Source organism: Esox lucius, chromosome 15 (genome assembly GCF_011004845.1).
Source record: "Esox lucius isolate fEsoLuc1 chromosome 15, fEsoLuc1.pri, whole genome shotgun sequence".
Taxonomy (NCBI): domain Eukaryota; kingdom Metazoa; phylum Chordata; class Actinopteri; order Esociformes; family Esocidae; genus Esox; species Esox lucius.
Genome location: NC_047583.1, coordinates 9,472,562 through 9,488,990, shown reverse-complemented (window position 1 = coordinate 9,488,990; position 16,429 = coordinate 9,472,562). Strand labels below are relative to the sequence as shown.

General features: G+C 41.7%; 2 protein-coding genes across 7 annotated transcripts; both read right to left on the bottom strand.

The window, feature by feature from the left end:
• Window positions 1–1,190: 1,190 nt before the first annotated feature.
• Window positions 1,191–5,080, bottom strand: LOC105015732 (keratinocyte-associated protein 3). Of its 2 annotated transcripts, none has more exons than XM_010879088.5 (7): window positions 4,906–5,080; window positions 3,796–3,980; window positions 3,643–3,702; window positions 2,528–2,725; window positions 1,785–1,919; window positions 1,585–1,698; window positions 1,191–1,282 (listed from the first exon to the last, which is right to left on the bottom strand). In XM_010879088.5, exons 1-6 carry the CDS (start codon window positions 4,916–4,918, stop codon window positions 1,606–1,608), a joined length of 684 nt encoding a protein of 227 aa, XP_010877390.1. In that variant the 5' UTR covers window positions 4,919–5,080; the 3' UTR covers window positions 1,191–1,282; window positions 1,585–1,605. The 2 variants fall into 2 exon arrangements, with proteins under 2 accessions (XP_010877390.1, XP_010877391.1); XM_010879089.5 differs by having other exon boundaries at window positions 1,237–1,323.
• A 1,378-nt stretch (window positions 5,081–6,458) lies between these two features.
• Window positions 6,459–16,169, bottom strand: LOC105015730 (nuclear receptor-binding protein-like). 5 transcript variants are annotated; one of them, XM_020054195.3, is made up of 18 exons: window positions 16,075–16,169; window positions 14,232–14,583; window positions 14,006–14,128; window positions 13,540–13,644; window positions 13,291–13,380; window positions 13,111–13,151; window positions 12,895–12,989; window positions 12,663–12,746; window positions 12,490–12,548; window positions 12,249–12,347; window positions 11,985–12,117; window positions 11,782–11,872; window positions 11,596–11,646; window positions 10,466–10,601; window positions 10,293–10,346; window positions 10,114–10,177; window positions 8,557–8,612; window positions 6,459–7,304 (listed from the first exon to the last, which is right to left on the bottom strand). In XM_020054195.3, exons 2-18 carry the CDS (start codon window positions 14,430–14,432, stop codon window positions 7,209–7,211), a joined length of 1,578 nt encoding a protein of 525 aa, XP_019909754.1. In that variant the 5' UTR covers window positions 14,433–14,583; window positions 16,075–16,169; the 3' UTR covers window positions 6,459–7,208. The 5 variants fall into 5 exon arrangements, with proteins under 5 accessions (XP_019909754.1, XP_019909756.1, XP_019909755.1 ...); XM_020054197.3 differs by having other exon boundaries at window positions 14,232–14,477; window positions 16,075–16,165; XM_020054196.3 differs by lacking the exon at window positions 16,075–16,169 and adding an exon at window positions 15,312–15,444 and having other exon boundaries at window positions 14,232–14,477.
• Window positions 16,170–16,429: the final 260 nt, after the last annotated feature.

Genomic DNA, 16,429 nt, shown 5'->3' with positions numbered 1-16,429 from the left:
GTAGCTGTTAACGTAGGCTACCTTGCCGCTCCATTGTGCCTACTAGCATTTTTGCACAATGGTATTACAAGGTTGAAACGGATGAATCGAATAGTTAACATTGATTTAAAACTGATTATTTATTATTAAAAAAAAAAACTACATTACTTAATTTAATACAAAATTAACAAAAACAATCTGATGCAACTTCGTATAAAAATACAGCAGAAAAAATGGTGAATAATGAAATGTGCTTGGAATTAATTTCGTCTAAATGGACATTAAATGTAATCCATTTCTAATAATATAATAAACAACCTCAGAAAACTATAATCTCCTGAATATAACATCAAATTAACCAAACCTTTATACACAGAACACTAATCCACCACATTGTGACATCACAGCTCAGAAAATCCGAGTTCAAACTGATCCAAATACAGCTCATCCTAAAGACACTTTTAAGACACTGGTTTGACACTCCAACCACTCTACAGTAGTAGTAAAACCAAAACACAGCAGCACTGAAAGAGGTACAGCGTTCAGCTGGGCACGCGAAGAAAATCCCCTTTGTTGTGACAGTGACAGTCACCTCCTTATATCAACATTGCCTGTCTGCCCCCCCCCCCTCCTCCACACAGCTCAACTGATTAGCTAGCACTGCATGCAAAAATCACAATTTGCTCAATTTAACCCCACCCCAGATAACAGATTAACCGTTTAATGGCTGAGCTGATGACTTATGCCTGGTGAGCCCAGCCCAGCTACAGATGTATATATACTCTGGTGTTCCTATTCACATTACATTCAAGGGCAGGAAAAAAAGGACCAGCTCAATACTGTGGATCAGGCAGCAGATCATTATATGTATACAAAATAGAATTGACTAAATAAAACTATGTTGCTGAGATTGGTTGTTTAAACACTAAAACAAAATAAAAAGGTTTTTGGTTTAGCTGACATTCAATGGGTACATTTCATATATGTGTTTGCTGCTGTTAAGAATATGAAAATCATTAGCAAAAAACACCCCAAAAAACATGAAGCATCACAAATGCAAAGCATGATTACATACAATCATGTCTGTTACATAAATGTAATTAGTTAAACACTATCAAGACAATATTAATCCATAAATAATCTCTACATGGCATGTATTAGTGAAAAATACAATGGAATTTTGAAAAGATGGACTGAAAATCTGTGGCAGCAGTGAACAGAGACACTGTCATTTTCCCATCCTGCGACTCTCAGAGGCAGAATCTTTGGTTTGAGGGGCGTTGAAGACATCAGGGAGGTCCCTCTGAAGAGGACAAGGTTCAGTTATCACCTTCATCATAAAACCTTTGAGAGAAGGGACGTTACTTCAGCCCCATTTAAAAATACAGTTGTTTTGGCAGATCTGAATAAAGGTAGCATTTTTGTTTACGGGACACAAATGATCTCCCCTATAATTGTTAAAGTTGTAATGAAGGTAATATAACTCAATTGACAGTGTTATTGGGATTTTATAGACAAGCACAAATATGATCCCCCCCCCAACCAAGGGCCAAAGGAAACGAGAGGAGGCAGATTTCTGCCCTAGGAATGATTAATATTCCTCACCTCCTGGTCTAGGGCAGACCACTAAGCGTAGGCGGAGTGTTGTCCAATAAGACTTCGGCCCTGGGGTGAATACTCTGGATCTGTTGATGTCCTGTTGGGAGCCTCCTCCTCCAACTAGCAGACACGACACGGGTGAGTAGGGAGAACAACATTTTGTGTGTGTATGTGTTTGTTTGTGTGTGTGTGTGTGCGTGCGCTACCTTTTCTTTAAGATATGTGTGAGAGCAAGGTCCCAGACCCCTCAGTACTAGTCCCACTACGAAGCACCAGATAGATAGTCCTGTTTCCAGCCCTGCCAGTAGAACACATGGGAACCACACAGACAAGGTGGTGTCCTGGGTAGGAATTGAGAGTCAGAGTATGACATGCAGTGGGCCTCTGGAAAGTAGACCCCTCCCCCCACATTGGTCATTTATTTTGATACAACCTGACATTTTTTGCCACTGATTAATGCAACAAAATTCCACAAGGTCTAAGTAAAAAAAAAAAATTAAATATACAAATTGTTGTAAATGTATTGCAAATGCCAAAGAGAAAATAACTGATCATACATGTATTCACCCTCTTTGCTATGGCACACCCGAATGAGTTGTACATTTCTGCTCACCAAAGATTCCCATCCAAGTTGAAAAAGCTTGAGAATTTTGCTGAGAGGAATGGGCAGAAATTGCTGTCTCCAGATACACAAAGCTGGTAGAGACTTGAAGGGGGTGAATACATATGCTGTAAATTATTTTGTTTTATATTTAATTTATATTTATTTTATTTAATCATTAACTTTGAAATGTTGTGTTGTTCAGTGGCCAAATCACCTAATTTAGTCCATTTTGATTTCATGTTGCAACAATAAAATGTGAAAATGTCCCATTCAGGGCTGAATACTTTGGAGACCCTTCGTATGTACCATATCTGGTGACAGAGATGGAGACAGTCACAGACTTACATATATCCGTGTGGTGTCAAAGGGGCAGTCTGCACTGACTGGTGAGCGGGCGTTGAGTGGCATGTCAGTGAAGTTGCAGCCCTTCATGAGGCCCTGCCCCTGGTTGGCAATGGTGAGGCTGATAGCCATTAGGAGCCCAATGCCGCAGGCCGCTGACAATAAGGCATTCAGGAAGGAACTAATCAAGAGACCTATGTGCTGGAGTTGAGAATGATGAGAGGGAGAGAATGAGGCGGGATAGGTGGTGGAGAAAAAGAGGTAAAGTCAGGGATGGAGAAACATTTTAGAAGAGGTATGTGATCAGTGCTGACCTAAAGTGGCAACCTGGATTTGCTAAATTGATATTTGGAGGAATTCATTATATATACATCCAGTGATTTCTGAAGAAAACTGCTTAAGCCTCATGAGCTTAGCCTAATTTTACTACAATGTTTATAAACAAAGTAACTGTAAAACCCTATGTAGCCTTAAAACATGGCGCGAACTACAATGTAGTACAATACCTCACATTTACTGTCTCTTAAAACATGGCTCAAACTACAATGTAGTACAATACCTCACATTTACTGTCTCTTAAAACATGGCTCAAACTACAATGTAGTACAATACCTCACATTTACTGTCTCTTAAAACATGGCTCGAACTACAATGTAGTACAATACCTCACATTTACTGTCTCTTAAAACATGGCTCAAACTACAATGTAGTACAATACCTCACATTTACTGTCTCTTAAAACATGGCTCGAACTACAATGTAGTACAATACCTCACATTTACTGTCTCTTAAAACATGGCTCAAACTAAAATGTAGTACAATACCTCACATTTACTGTCTCTTAAAACATGGCTCAAACTACAATGTAGTACAATACCTCACATTTACTGTCTCTTAAAACATGGCTCAAACTACAATGTAGTACAATACCTCACATTTACTGTCTCTTAAAACATGGCTCAAACTACAATGCAGTACAATACCTCACATTTACTGTCTCTTTCTTCAGCCTTTCAGAAACAGGGGCGTGGTGAATTCTTAATGTTTAAACTGCTGATTCTGCTTTTAATGGTTTTTACTGTATCTTAACATTTTTACTCTATTGATGATGGTCTCACCAGTTTCCAAACTGACAGATTTCTTGACACCAATATCGAAATGATCCCTGTTGCAATGCTCTGAAAAAAAGAAAAAGAAATGACATGTTCATTTCATTTTTTTTATTATCTAGAACATCACAAAGGAAACTACAATACAGTTCTGCAACTGACCAGCAGTCCAGAGGTAACCGAGATTATGTTGGCAGCAGTGAACTCTGTAGTTATCTTGTGGTCGGGTTTGGAGATGTGACGCAGGATGCTGCCATGGACGATGGCTCCCAGGATGAAGTTGATGTGACCCACCAGGATCAGGGTTAACCCCTTCTTCATCAATCGCCCGGGACCCGTCTCCTTATCTGGAAGAGGAACATGGGGTCACTTGGCGTAGTAATGAAGTTGTGTGACACAGGAACATGGGGTCACTGGCCGTGGTAATGAAGTTGTTGCCGAAAATGACAGGGTTCAACAACATTTTCGTTTTCAGTCAATTCGGAATGTTAATTACTTCCTGAATGTAAATCAAATGTTCCTGGTGAAAAAGCATTGCATGTAAGATCAGTTCAACTAAAATTAATACTGATGTCACAACACACGCACACGCACACACCCCTTTATATCCTTGGAGGATCTGAGACCTAACCTTAACTCAAATTAACCTTAACAAATCCATGTTCCCTATTCCACAGCCCTATTCCCTCAGCCTAACTAAACGTTTAAGCCTAAACATAACCCTAACACCTAGCCCTAACCAGTATGCCTAAACCTAAAAGTAACCCCTATTCTAACACTAAGTTTTCCACTAAACTAACTCCTGAACTCCTAGGACGGAAATACATTTTTCTCATGAAGAGCTGCAAAAAAACCTTGAGGGGACTGATTTCTCAGGTTTTAATGTCTTGGTGGATAGACGTGAATCACAATTTAGAGATGCGCAGTTTACCATTACAAAAATATTTTTTATAAAAGTGGGTACCTATTTTCTTGGTAGTAACTTCAAGACGGTGAAGAATGTTAATGAAACACAAGACTGGTCGACTGGCTGGTTTAAAGCCCAACACGATGGGGAAGTTTATTCAAAGATGCATGAAACTTTGGCGCAACCGAATCTAACTGTACCAACGTTAAACTGATTTAACATAGAAAACAGTGGATTATCAGTTCACTTTCCTAAAACGAACAACCGGAGTTGGCTAAAACGAATCGTAAACTCGCAAAAGCAACAGAAACTAAAATGTAAAAAGTCTACTCCATTATAACCAAATTATTTCTTAGTTCACTTACCAAAACCACACATGTCCTTGCTTTATAATCCTCAATGTATATATATATATTTCTTAAGAGGGGGGGGAAACTAATGGCCAGTGCTTTCATGAAGCACTTCCTTGCTTATTCCTTGTCGGTGATGTCGCTGGCTTCACCTGTCGAGCGGAAGTTCATGTGTGGTCAAAGGTCGGAGCCCGCTAATGGTGTGTTTTTATAAGTGGATTGGAAACAAATATTCGTACTAGGTTAACATCTGTCAACCGTAAGCGTGAAAAAATTTGGTCATTATATACATGCTACTGTCAATATTGTCTAATTACACATCAAGATTCAGTAAGTAATGAAACATTCAGGCACTGTGCGTTACATATTTATTTAACAATAGAAAATACCAAACCATTTAAAAAAGAAACAGAAAGTTATTCCTTGCAAAGACCGTCTTACAATTGTTTGACGGCGCACACTTGTTAGACCACACGCACGCACACACTTCAGGAATCTTCAGCCCTTACGAGGACAAAAATTCCCCTTCAAAATCATATACTCACTAATCTTAACCCCCCAGAAAACAAAATAAACTTAACAACTAACCCTAATTGTAACTTCTACTTTAAACCTAACCATTAAGCAGGAAAAATACTTTGTTTCCCTCAGGGAAAGGTTCACAACAGGAAAACAATATTCCTGGTTTTACTATCCCTGTGAGAGTTTTCAGTCCCTACCAGGTTTGCAAAACGTGAACATACAGCTTTCCTAACCACTACGCAACCTAAGTGCTCCTTACAAAGTAGAGATACAGATTTGAGAGTAAAAAGAAAAAAGTAAACACATTGTGAACATTACAGTAATTGCAAAACATTTCATGACAGTTGGATCTAGTTGAGTGCTTTGCTATTGCTGTTCTTCCAGCCAAAATAAAGACTTTCACAGTAGACACTGATATACAGAAACAAGTGTTTCCAGTAACAAACATTGTTTTACTCAACTTTCCACCATTCTTTAGGCTGATAATGCAGCTTTGGAAAAAGAGGCTGGTGAGTAAACTAGAAAGGCTAGTGGATCATGGCTTAGCCTGGGTCACGCTCAGGAAGGTGCAATGTACAAAACGTTGCAGATAGAAACAATTAACAGAGGACAGAGGTATGACTGTTTTATAGTATATATTGGTTTACATTTCCACAACGCTGTACCCCACTGTTTCTGCATTGAAAATCATAAAATGTTTTGCTTCTGGCTAAAGCAGTACTAGTCAGAAAGCCAGGCCAACAGATTAACCGTTTGTCTTCATATATATATATATATATATATATATATATATATATATATATATATATATATATATATATATATATATATATATATATATATATATATATATATGAAATCAACAGTTATTTTTAGGACTTCAAATGCAAACTCCTCTTTGGATTCTACAGTAAATTTTACCCTTACTTGTTTACAACAAATACACATTTTCTCAATGGCCATTATATTCATGAAAGTCAAAAGGAAACCATTCAATTAGAAATTTTTAGAAATAAGATTGGGCTAACAACGTAATTATTTTTATCTTTTTTTTTTTTACAAATATGAGAACAAATCAAAGGAATGAATACTGTACACCAACCCTACCACCTCTTAAAATACTGTTCCAGCCATTGGACATCTCTAGTAAGTAATTCAGCTAGTTCCTCTGCTTGGAGTGACAGGCTGTAAATCCTGCCTTTCCCGGACTATTGGCTCAGACTCCAAAAGCGTGTGGCTCCATCAGTTAACACCACATTAAACTATTTCAAATTGGAAAAGATAATGACACATTCGTGACACAAATAAAGATCTTCTACTGCCTCTACCCCACGGGTATGAATCCAAACACAGCTCACCAACAGAGTTTGGGAAGATAGTTATGTTCACTGCGGACATTCATGCACAGTCATTTAAGACCACACCGAAGCAGAGAAATGTAAGGCGATGGGGTATTAAGCCATGGAGAAGGCAGATGACGAATACATTTCCAGTACACAAATAATTAATACTGACATGATAACTGTGGTGGCATCCTGTCCAAAAGAAGTTGCTACTTTGTATAGAGGACGACATAAACTATGTGGAACTGTCCCCTGGCAGTGCCATAATAAAGCTCATTAGCCCTCCGGAAAAACAGATGACATCCCACAAGGCTTTGGGGGAAAGGGTTCAATGACTCTGACTAGGGCTGAGTCGAGGGGGTTAGGAGTGTGAGGTGGCTGGGGGTAACAGAGGAAGTACAGTTGTGGGTTTAGATCTATGAGTTACTGGATCGATGGTCCATGGTGATCCTGTTACGAGGAAACAGTAACGGGGTTGAGGGAATCGTTCCTGGTGAAGAACTTACTGAAGGCCTCTTCCAGCACAGTAGTTATTCTGCTCTGGTCCACCTGGATGGGAAACAAACCAGGTAAGCTTAATTAACGAACGTTTGGATAGGAACAGCCTCGCAGTGAACTATGGGTAATAGATTGTCATGCTCCAGTGCTAGAATTATGTGAACACATTTGACAGATAAAGGTAAGACTAATAAAATAAAATAAGCAATGAAATAAAATATGTAATGTCATTTTGAAGAAAATATAAGTAATTCCCAAGCTACAATAGCTGGTGTTTTCCCACTGCGACTGAATGGTGACAGGGATTTCTTTTGCCAACTCTTCTTTACAGAACTGCTTCAATTGTATCATTTTCAAGGGCTTTCTTGCATTCACAGCCTGCTTCAAGTCCTCCCGCAGCACTTTGATAGGTTTGAGATCTGGGCTTTGACTTGGCCACTGAAGATCCCTAAATTTGACCCAGGGGTTCTTAGAGATTTCCATGAGCAACTTTTCGATAATATTTTGGAACAACCTGTCCTGTGTAGATTGCCAGTGGTCTGGGATTTCCTCCATTTCTAGATTATCTGTCAGACAACAGAATAATGAACTTTGACTTGAATGGAAATGGCTTGTCAACCCTCTCAGACTCATGGGCATTCAGCCTTCTTCTGAGGGTGGCCGATAGGTCTTTTGATCTTGACATTTTTTTACCACACACTCATATGGTTGAAACCAAGCCAGACCAAGTTTCTAATCTTTATTGAAGGCTGGTCCCTTTCAAGTTACTCTCTAATGCTTTTCTAATTATTTGTACCTGTTTTGGTGCACCTGATTCTAATCTAAGCCATTTTATGTGATGTAAAGGTTGGAGTGTACTAACTTTTTCCACATAAGGAAATTGTGTTTCCTTTGCATTTTAATTGCATAAATGGTTTTAAAGTAAAAAAAGAAAGTTGGAGTGATTTGCTGACTTGGATCACATTTAGCAATAAACGATTAGCTCAACAATCCATGTAAAAAAATATGAAAACAAATTAATAAAAAGACAACATTCCAGGGTGTGCTTACTTTCTCACACTACTGTAAGCATAAAATAGGAATCTAAAAACAGCCATCTTATCAGTAGAGGCACGAGCAGGAGCTGCTATCTGGTACTGTGTGTGTGTGTTTATAGGGGCTGGTTATAGCTAGAATGGGTGTAGGATGTGACCTTCCAATAAGCAGTTGCAGTTATCCACTCTCACCGTCCCTGGTCTGCCATCTACAACATATATACACTCACACACAGCACTCTAGCACCCAAACACCCATCCACTCTTACCTCGCTGATGAAACCCAGTTGGACCAGCTCAACAGCCAGTTCCTGTACATTCTCATCTGAAACAGAGAACACAGGGTCATTGGTAGCATGCACACCCACACATTTTTCAGCCCGTTTTCTTTCCTCCAGTATACGGCTGTGTCCGTGTAGGGAGATCCGAGTGCGTTTGCATACATCTAAATGTGCGTGAGAGAGACTATTCTCAGTAGGGAGTGTCAGCTGCCAGCAGCATCCACAAACACCTGCCATTCCTAACCAGCGGGCCTGCGACACTAGACATGCATGTAGTGTGTGTGTGCGTACGTGCATGCGCATGCACGCTTGCTCGCTCGCTCACTCACTCTCTGCTTGCCACAGAAAGATTTGCGTTCCAAGCAGCTGACCGATATAGAGAACAATAGTGATGTTTGTCCCGTCTAGGGAATCGTAATATGGCCTCTTATGCAGGGCCTCCTAGCATGTCTGCCCGTCCACATGCACAGTGGGTTGGTGCCAGGAGCTACGAGCTCCACAGGAGCAGGCCCCTGGCTGTGGGTAAGCCTGGGGTGGGTTACACTTCTGTAGGGCAGAACCGGTGTCTGGTCACAAGACAAATGTGCCGGGAGGGTTACAGCTAATAACTCTACTTCTAAAACCTGCCATTTTCAAAGAGGAATGCTACATGGCCATGTCATCTTCTCCTGACCCCCGTCGACAACATAGTTTGAGTCGGACTGGTCACAGTGTGATTGAGAATTAAGGTCTGTCTGGCCAGGGCACCTTGGTCCCAGGGAGGCCCATGGGTCATCTGGAGAGGACCGGCCTGTAAGACGTAGCTCACATACAGTTATGAGCAGTGCAAGTGGCTGCAGATTGACAGGCTATTATTACAGGAGAACTGTGGTGAAAAGGTTTCATCACAGCTGACAATTAACAGCGCCATCAACTGTGGGCAACAAATTAACAGTGTCATATACTAATTCACTAGGTCTACTTTTTGGATTATTGTAGAACGCAGTGTTTGGTTATGTATGTCATAAAGGGAGCCATGCCTTTCACCATCCATAGGTGGAGGACTTCTGGGTTGCAAAAACAACCAAACCACATTATTGGTCCTGGAAACCGATGCGTTCCATCTGATTGGTCTCAGAAACCAAAGGGTTGGGCTAGCATTAGAACACATGGGTAAATCAGAAAAAATTGAATCATAAGTTGCCATTGGCTTTGACTCTCTAAATGGTTACATCGTTTTACATCCCCCAAAATGACCAACAGATGGAGCCTCGGACTGAGAAATTAGCCGGACAATGGAGGCGAGGAAAGATTCCATTGGGAGTAGTCAGCAAAACTAAAAGCTGGCTCAACCAGTTTTTAAGGCAATTACTGTTTGGTGGAGTGTTTCATAACTTTCTCAACTACATAAATGAAACACAGTTAAGTGTAAGGTTATTTGGTCAGCAGGGTGTCCTGACATTTGGCTACAGTAGATAACAGTTCTCAGTTGAACATGGATCTCCAACCCCCAGCCCGGCCAAAACAATGACATGTCTGTGTGGGGCTCCATTTCTCGTTTCTTACTGGGTAACAAGTCACAGCTTAGGTGTCTGTTCAGTTTGTCCTCCAGCTTCAACAGTAGTGTCAGCTGTGGAAGGAAGGGGAAGAGGACAACGTTAAACATTTCATTGACGGGGCCTCTAGAACATACCTGTCTACAAGTACTCAGCGAACTGGAAAAGGAAGAAACGAAAGCAACTTACGTGATGTTTGGCACCCTCCTCCATCGACTCGATATTACACTGCATCATGACAACCTGCAGGTTAGACACAGGGGCGTTCAGAAAGGTACTCCGCTAATGAAACCTACCGCTACTGAATCAGTATGTTGGCCAGAGAATGGACAGACCTCCCACTTCCCCCATGCTTCCCTCACCTTGCGAGTCTCGAGTTCAGCAGGTTCTGGGGTGGGGGACTTGACAGAGGGGGTGACAATGGGGGACTTGACGGGTGACTGCTGGGGCTGCTGGCGGGAGGGCAGGCCAAAGGCTGTCAGGGGGTAGATGCCGTTCCTGTTGGGTAGGGAAGGCAGGAGGGGTTGCATAGATCTCCTCATGAGACACGTGAAGTACACTCCTTTTATTGAGGCTGAATTCAGGACCCGAGGTGGTTAAACTTTTTTTAATAAACTCTAAACTAAACTCTAAGAGCACTCTGGGATGTTTTTGCGAGCTACGGAATGTATTGTCTTTTGCACATACACGTTTAGCCATATTTGTAATTGGGGAAAGGGCTAGACCAGGGGTACAGAATCAAATGAACGTGTCAGCTGGTCAGGTGTGGTGTCTGAAGTGTTACAGTACCAGGAACAGGGTTGTCTACCTCGGACCAGACAAGGTTACCATCATTGTGTATACTGCCATCCAGTGGTTATATGTTGTACTACAGGATGCTTTTTAGCACTAGAGCAGCAGGCGGACAGATATTACCCGCCATACTGAGACAATTCACCAACCACGGTTCTTAAAGTTTCTTGGTCTGTCTGAATGGTGTAGGTGGTAATAAAATAAACATGAATATTTAAGTAATGATTCCTTCATTTTCCCTGTTCCTGTAACCAGAAGCTAAAGCATTGGACCATTGCACATGGTTCTCTGCTGTTTTGTGGGTAAATTAAGACTGACTAACCACCACCATAATAAAAATGAACATAGCCCCTATGATTTCAGACCCTTGGCCTCCCAATCTGCCTGATACCATTATGGAATAGCTACTCTGTGGAACACCTTCTTTCCTAAAAGAAATGCAACAATGTTTAAGCTTTGGCACATGGTCAAGTCCTCAAAATGAGGTGCACTCTAACCTTACGGTTTCTATTTTGTGGAACATAAAACCATTGAAACTAAATGTTGGTCCTCTCACTGTCATACTTAGTGGTAATTTAACCTTTTTAACATGAGCTTCCAATCTACAAACCGTGAACAGTCTACGTTTCCCTTTTGTGTGTGGCTATGTCTTCTACTGATGGTATGGGTTAATAGACAGGGCAGAGACTGAGTTCCTCACCTGACATCCTCCAGGAACTTGTCCAATTCCAGGGCTGGAAACTGAGACAACCTGACGAGGAGAAACAGGATCAGCACACAGGTTTCTGAAGAACAAACCCTGAGGTCTAAAGTCAACTGTGTTTTACTAAGCTGAATATGTACGAATATGTATGTAGGTAAATGAGAGCGCCGGTTGAGGTCTTACTTGAGCTGCACACCCTCCTTTATCTCAGCGATGATGAGGTTGGGGTCCATGTTCTTGGTGATCTCCTCTAAGGCATTCTCAGGGATCATATCTGGTATGGAAAGAACATCAGGGGCACTCAAGCAGGTAGCTGTCAATGCAGTGTGTTGCGTGTGTGTCTCTGGTGTGTAAAACCCAAACTGGTGAGTGAGTGAATGACTCACGCTGGTGGCTGACAATGCAATGTGCAGCCAGCAGTTTTAACAGGGGAACCTCAAACAGAGCCTGGTGGAACAGGAGCTCTCTGGCTGTAGGCCTCTTAAACGGGTCGGCTTCCAGACACGTCTGGATAAACTCCTGCAGGGAACACAAGCATATGCATCAAACACACGCTCCTCAGGTAAAATCCTAGAATTCATGCGCGCGGGCGCGCGCGCACACACACACACACACAGTCACGTGTGTACGTGAAACTTTGAAAGGTCTACCCTCTGTAAGGGGTCTTCCAGTGACTGTATGGCATTGTTGATGGCCTCCTGAGAAACATACGAAGACTCTCCGTTTCCTTGGATCTCCAACACTGCCATCTAGAAAACACACGCACGCACGTCATCACCACCGATCCAACACATGCTGCAGCACTAACACAACATGTGGATACATAGCACCACATAAGTCCTGGCCCACACTGACAACAGCCCCGGTTCCCCATTTAGAGTCCAACCTCACCTCCAAGGCACACATTCCAAAGGAATAAATATCCACTGCGGTGGTGACATCAGCAACAGCTGCAGGAGGGTAAAATGGACAATAGAAAACAGTGTTGTTTTCCCCAGCCCCCAACATATGCATTATTTATAAACCCAGACATATCCAAACATACAGCCTAATAATAAAATTACCTCCGTATTCAGGGGCGAAGAAGTGCAGGTTTTTCTGCTCCTCTCTGCAGGTCTTCACATGGTTGTTGATGGTGTCGGGAGCCACTGCAGGTAGAAAACACCAATAAACGGAGTTAGACAGTTTATCATAATCTTGGAGCCTTTAGCCAGGGTACAGTTTTACAATTTGCTGATGCTTTTATCTTCCTGCAGTGGCATTCTTGCGTAAAAGCGTCCAAGAACCCAGTCCCACCTGAACCTATCTTTATGAGTCCATTGTGTTGGATGAAGATGGTGTCACACGTCAGGTTCCCGTGGATGATTGGGGGCTCACAGGAGTGGAGGTAACTGCCAAGACAGTTCAGAAATAATGGAAATCAGTATTAAAAATAACAAAAACATTGTTGGTATCATTTGACCTTGTCAGGGTTGTATTCAGTTTTGGCATGTGTGTATTATGGAGGCTGACCTGAGCGCTGAGAGGATCTGGGTGCACCATCTCTTCCAGGCCTGAAGAACAACAAAGACATCAGAACATCCTTTATGGAGATTGGAGAAACGTATAACGTGTAAACTAAGCCATGCATCGATCCACAGATGTGCTGCTGTGTTGTGAATTGTTGGCCCAGACATACAGTGGCATCCTCACCTTTTCATTCATGGTCTTGTGGTTCTTTTTGGTCTTCTTCAGAAACTGCTTGAGACTTCCGGAAGACATGTACTCCGTGATGAAAATCACCTACGGTAAGGATAGAGAAATGTATTTGTTAAGCATAATTGTTCAAATGATGCCACAACCGATCAATCACATTTCATCCCGACTATATTCACCAGACGAGGCAAGATGCGACACAAACAGGTTCAGTCCTTGACCTCAAGAAAAGATGTCAAAACCCACCCTGGCGCGGTTGATGTCATTGATGTCGGCCCAGTACTTGTGAAACTTGACGATGTTAAGATGCTCCAGCTGGATCAGGTTGTCAAACACAGACTTCACCTTTTCCTGTTAAGAGGATAGATATGAGAAACATGCAAGTAAACAGGGTCTGTAGTAGCCAAACAACTATTTGTATCAGTGATCAAGGCTTATTAGGCATTTTCCTAATTGAGAGAGCATGAGACACAGAAGAGAAAGATATAATAAAATGAAGATATATTTCCAGGCCTTTTTTTTTGCTATTTTGCCCTGGAATACAAAACTGGAAAGACAGAGAGTGTGCGCTGAAACAGCGGTAGGCCAGAATTGTGTCAATTGAAGGTAAGGTCAAGTACTGCTTTCGTAATAAATAAAGTCGGTCTGATATCAAACTGGGCATCATGTTGATGTTGAAACCAGACATCCTGCAGCTTCAAATGCATACTACCTCCTGCAGCTTAAAGTTCTTCCTCTCAGAGAACATGACTTCATTCCAGACCACTTCCACCCCCTCCTCAGTGTCCATGGCAAGATAAGCCGCATCTATCCCTGGGACATTACGCTGGTTCACCTGGAGGAGAGTTCAAAGGGCAGAGACATTGATTAAGGCCATTCATGAACCAATGTGCACAGAGCTAACGGACGGATAATGGTTAATTATGTCCCCGTATCACCTCCTCTCTGCGCTTCTGCCAGCGGCCGCAGGGGCTCTCCTCCAGGATCTCAGACTCGTCTTCGCTCTCTTCCTCCTCGTCCTCTGTCGGAGCAGGCCCTGACACAGGGGGTGAGATCGACGCCGGTGTCTGGACATTGGGGGCGCCCGGCTCGGCCTTGGCTTCCGTAGCCTGGACTGGTTTACCTTCTCCCTCTGACATCACAGAAACTCAGATCTCTGGACAGGGTCTGTCCTCTTCTGAGGGCTATGATGCAGAATGCCCTATTTGATCTCTCTTCTCAAACTGTAGCAGGCGCCCCCACTTACACTCCCTCGTCCACAAACACACACACTTTGGGGGCTATGAGGAACTGTAGGCAAACAGGAGACTTAATATCAAGCCTTAGCTACCTGTAACATGAAACGTCATTTTCAATGAGTTTTTTATAAAACCACTTCTTTCAGGTCGACTGGCTGTAGGACTTCTAGCTATAGGAATAGCAGCAAAAACAACACATTTGCCATAATGTTAAATGAAAAATAGCTACTGTAGTTTATTTAATACGCAGTTGTTATGGTGGGCGGTTATAGCTACTTATCAGCTGGTACAGTACTAGGCACTCCAGTAAACGATTTACGTGTAGCTTTAGGTAACAGCTACTGTACTGAAGTTAGCTTAAAGCCGGCTGTCCATCCCAAAATCAGGAAAACTGATAAACTGATCAACTTTCACTTCGAGGTGAAGTTAGCCATGGCAGAGTCCTTAGTGAAGTAGAAAATTATGTACTGTACAGTATAACTTTACAAGGAAAAGGCAGCGTATTAAACCACACACTTTCCAAAAATAGTTAGTATGAGCTTTACATCCGATAAAACTACTAGCTTGATGTTAACGTTAACTAGCTAACTGAAGTGAAAATAACTTAGCTAATGTTATCAAAGTAGCTAACTAGCTACAGGATATAAGCCGGTAGCAGTATAACTTCGTCATGCAGTTAGTTGGTTAGCTAGCTAGCTAGGTACTACAAATAAACTCCAGTATTTTCATCACTGTGTTACTTTGAATGCGATATATTGTTAGACACAATTTACTACTTACATATTAGAAATTGACAACACTTCTTGCTTATAAAAAAAAAAACTTGCAGTGTGTAAATTAAATCGCTACCAAGCTAGTCAGAAAAGGGGAGGAGCGGGTCAAAGCTAGAAGGGATACGGTTCATGTCAAAGTGACGTCACACTCTCACTCTTGAGTGAGTTGATCGCTAATATCTACTGTAACTAGCAAACTAGGAAAGGTATGTTGTCTAAATGTACCAACCGAGAGATAGCATACATACAAATTTTTTTGTCACTATGTATATTTTGATTAGAGAGTGATATAACTTTGAACAGTGGTCATCATCTGGATGTCATAGTGACCAATACTGCACCTGGGATACATAAGGACATGCCGGTGTTAATGACAAGAGCGCTTGTATTGTATGGAGGTGCTTACCACTGAGTTGCTTCCCAAACGGCAGGCACATGTTTGCATTTCACGTTGCCAAAAAAATTGCTTTCAAAAATGATTGCGTAGCAGTAGCACTGCAGTTTACAGGATAAATTACTTGTGGTATATAATAATAAAATAACAGTATTGGTGGTCACAGTGAACTACCCAAGTAGTAAAATCTATTCAATTAAGTCTGTATCAGTGTTCTCTATTCGCATATACTGCAGACCGCAGTATGGAGAGGGAAGTAATCTAACTAGTTTTGACATTTTTAAGTCGACCCAAATACCCTTTTTGAAGTGCACAACAATACTGTAGCGAGCCCTGCCAGACGCTACAATACTTCTAAAATGATCTGGGTACTAACCTTGGTGTTCAGTTCAGTGGGAGCAGGACATTAACATGAGCTGTATCCCTTTTTGCCAAAACGGATGAAACAGGCAGGATTTCAGAACTAGACTATTTCAAGACCACCAGTATGCGCATATAAAGCGCAGCCTTAATAGAACGCTCTTCCAAGTCACGGTCTAGGGTTCAAGAGGTCAACAACCGTAACCCGGCTAGTCCACATCAATCATATCTAAGCTGGTGTCTTCTGGAAAAATATTCCCTTCATTTATGAGGTTATTAATTATGGCTATTCACATCATTCAAAGTAGGATCGTATGGCATAAATCTTGCATGGGTACAAAATACTTGTTGAATGCAGGCTTATAATTGAC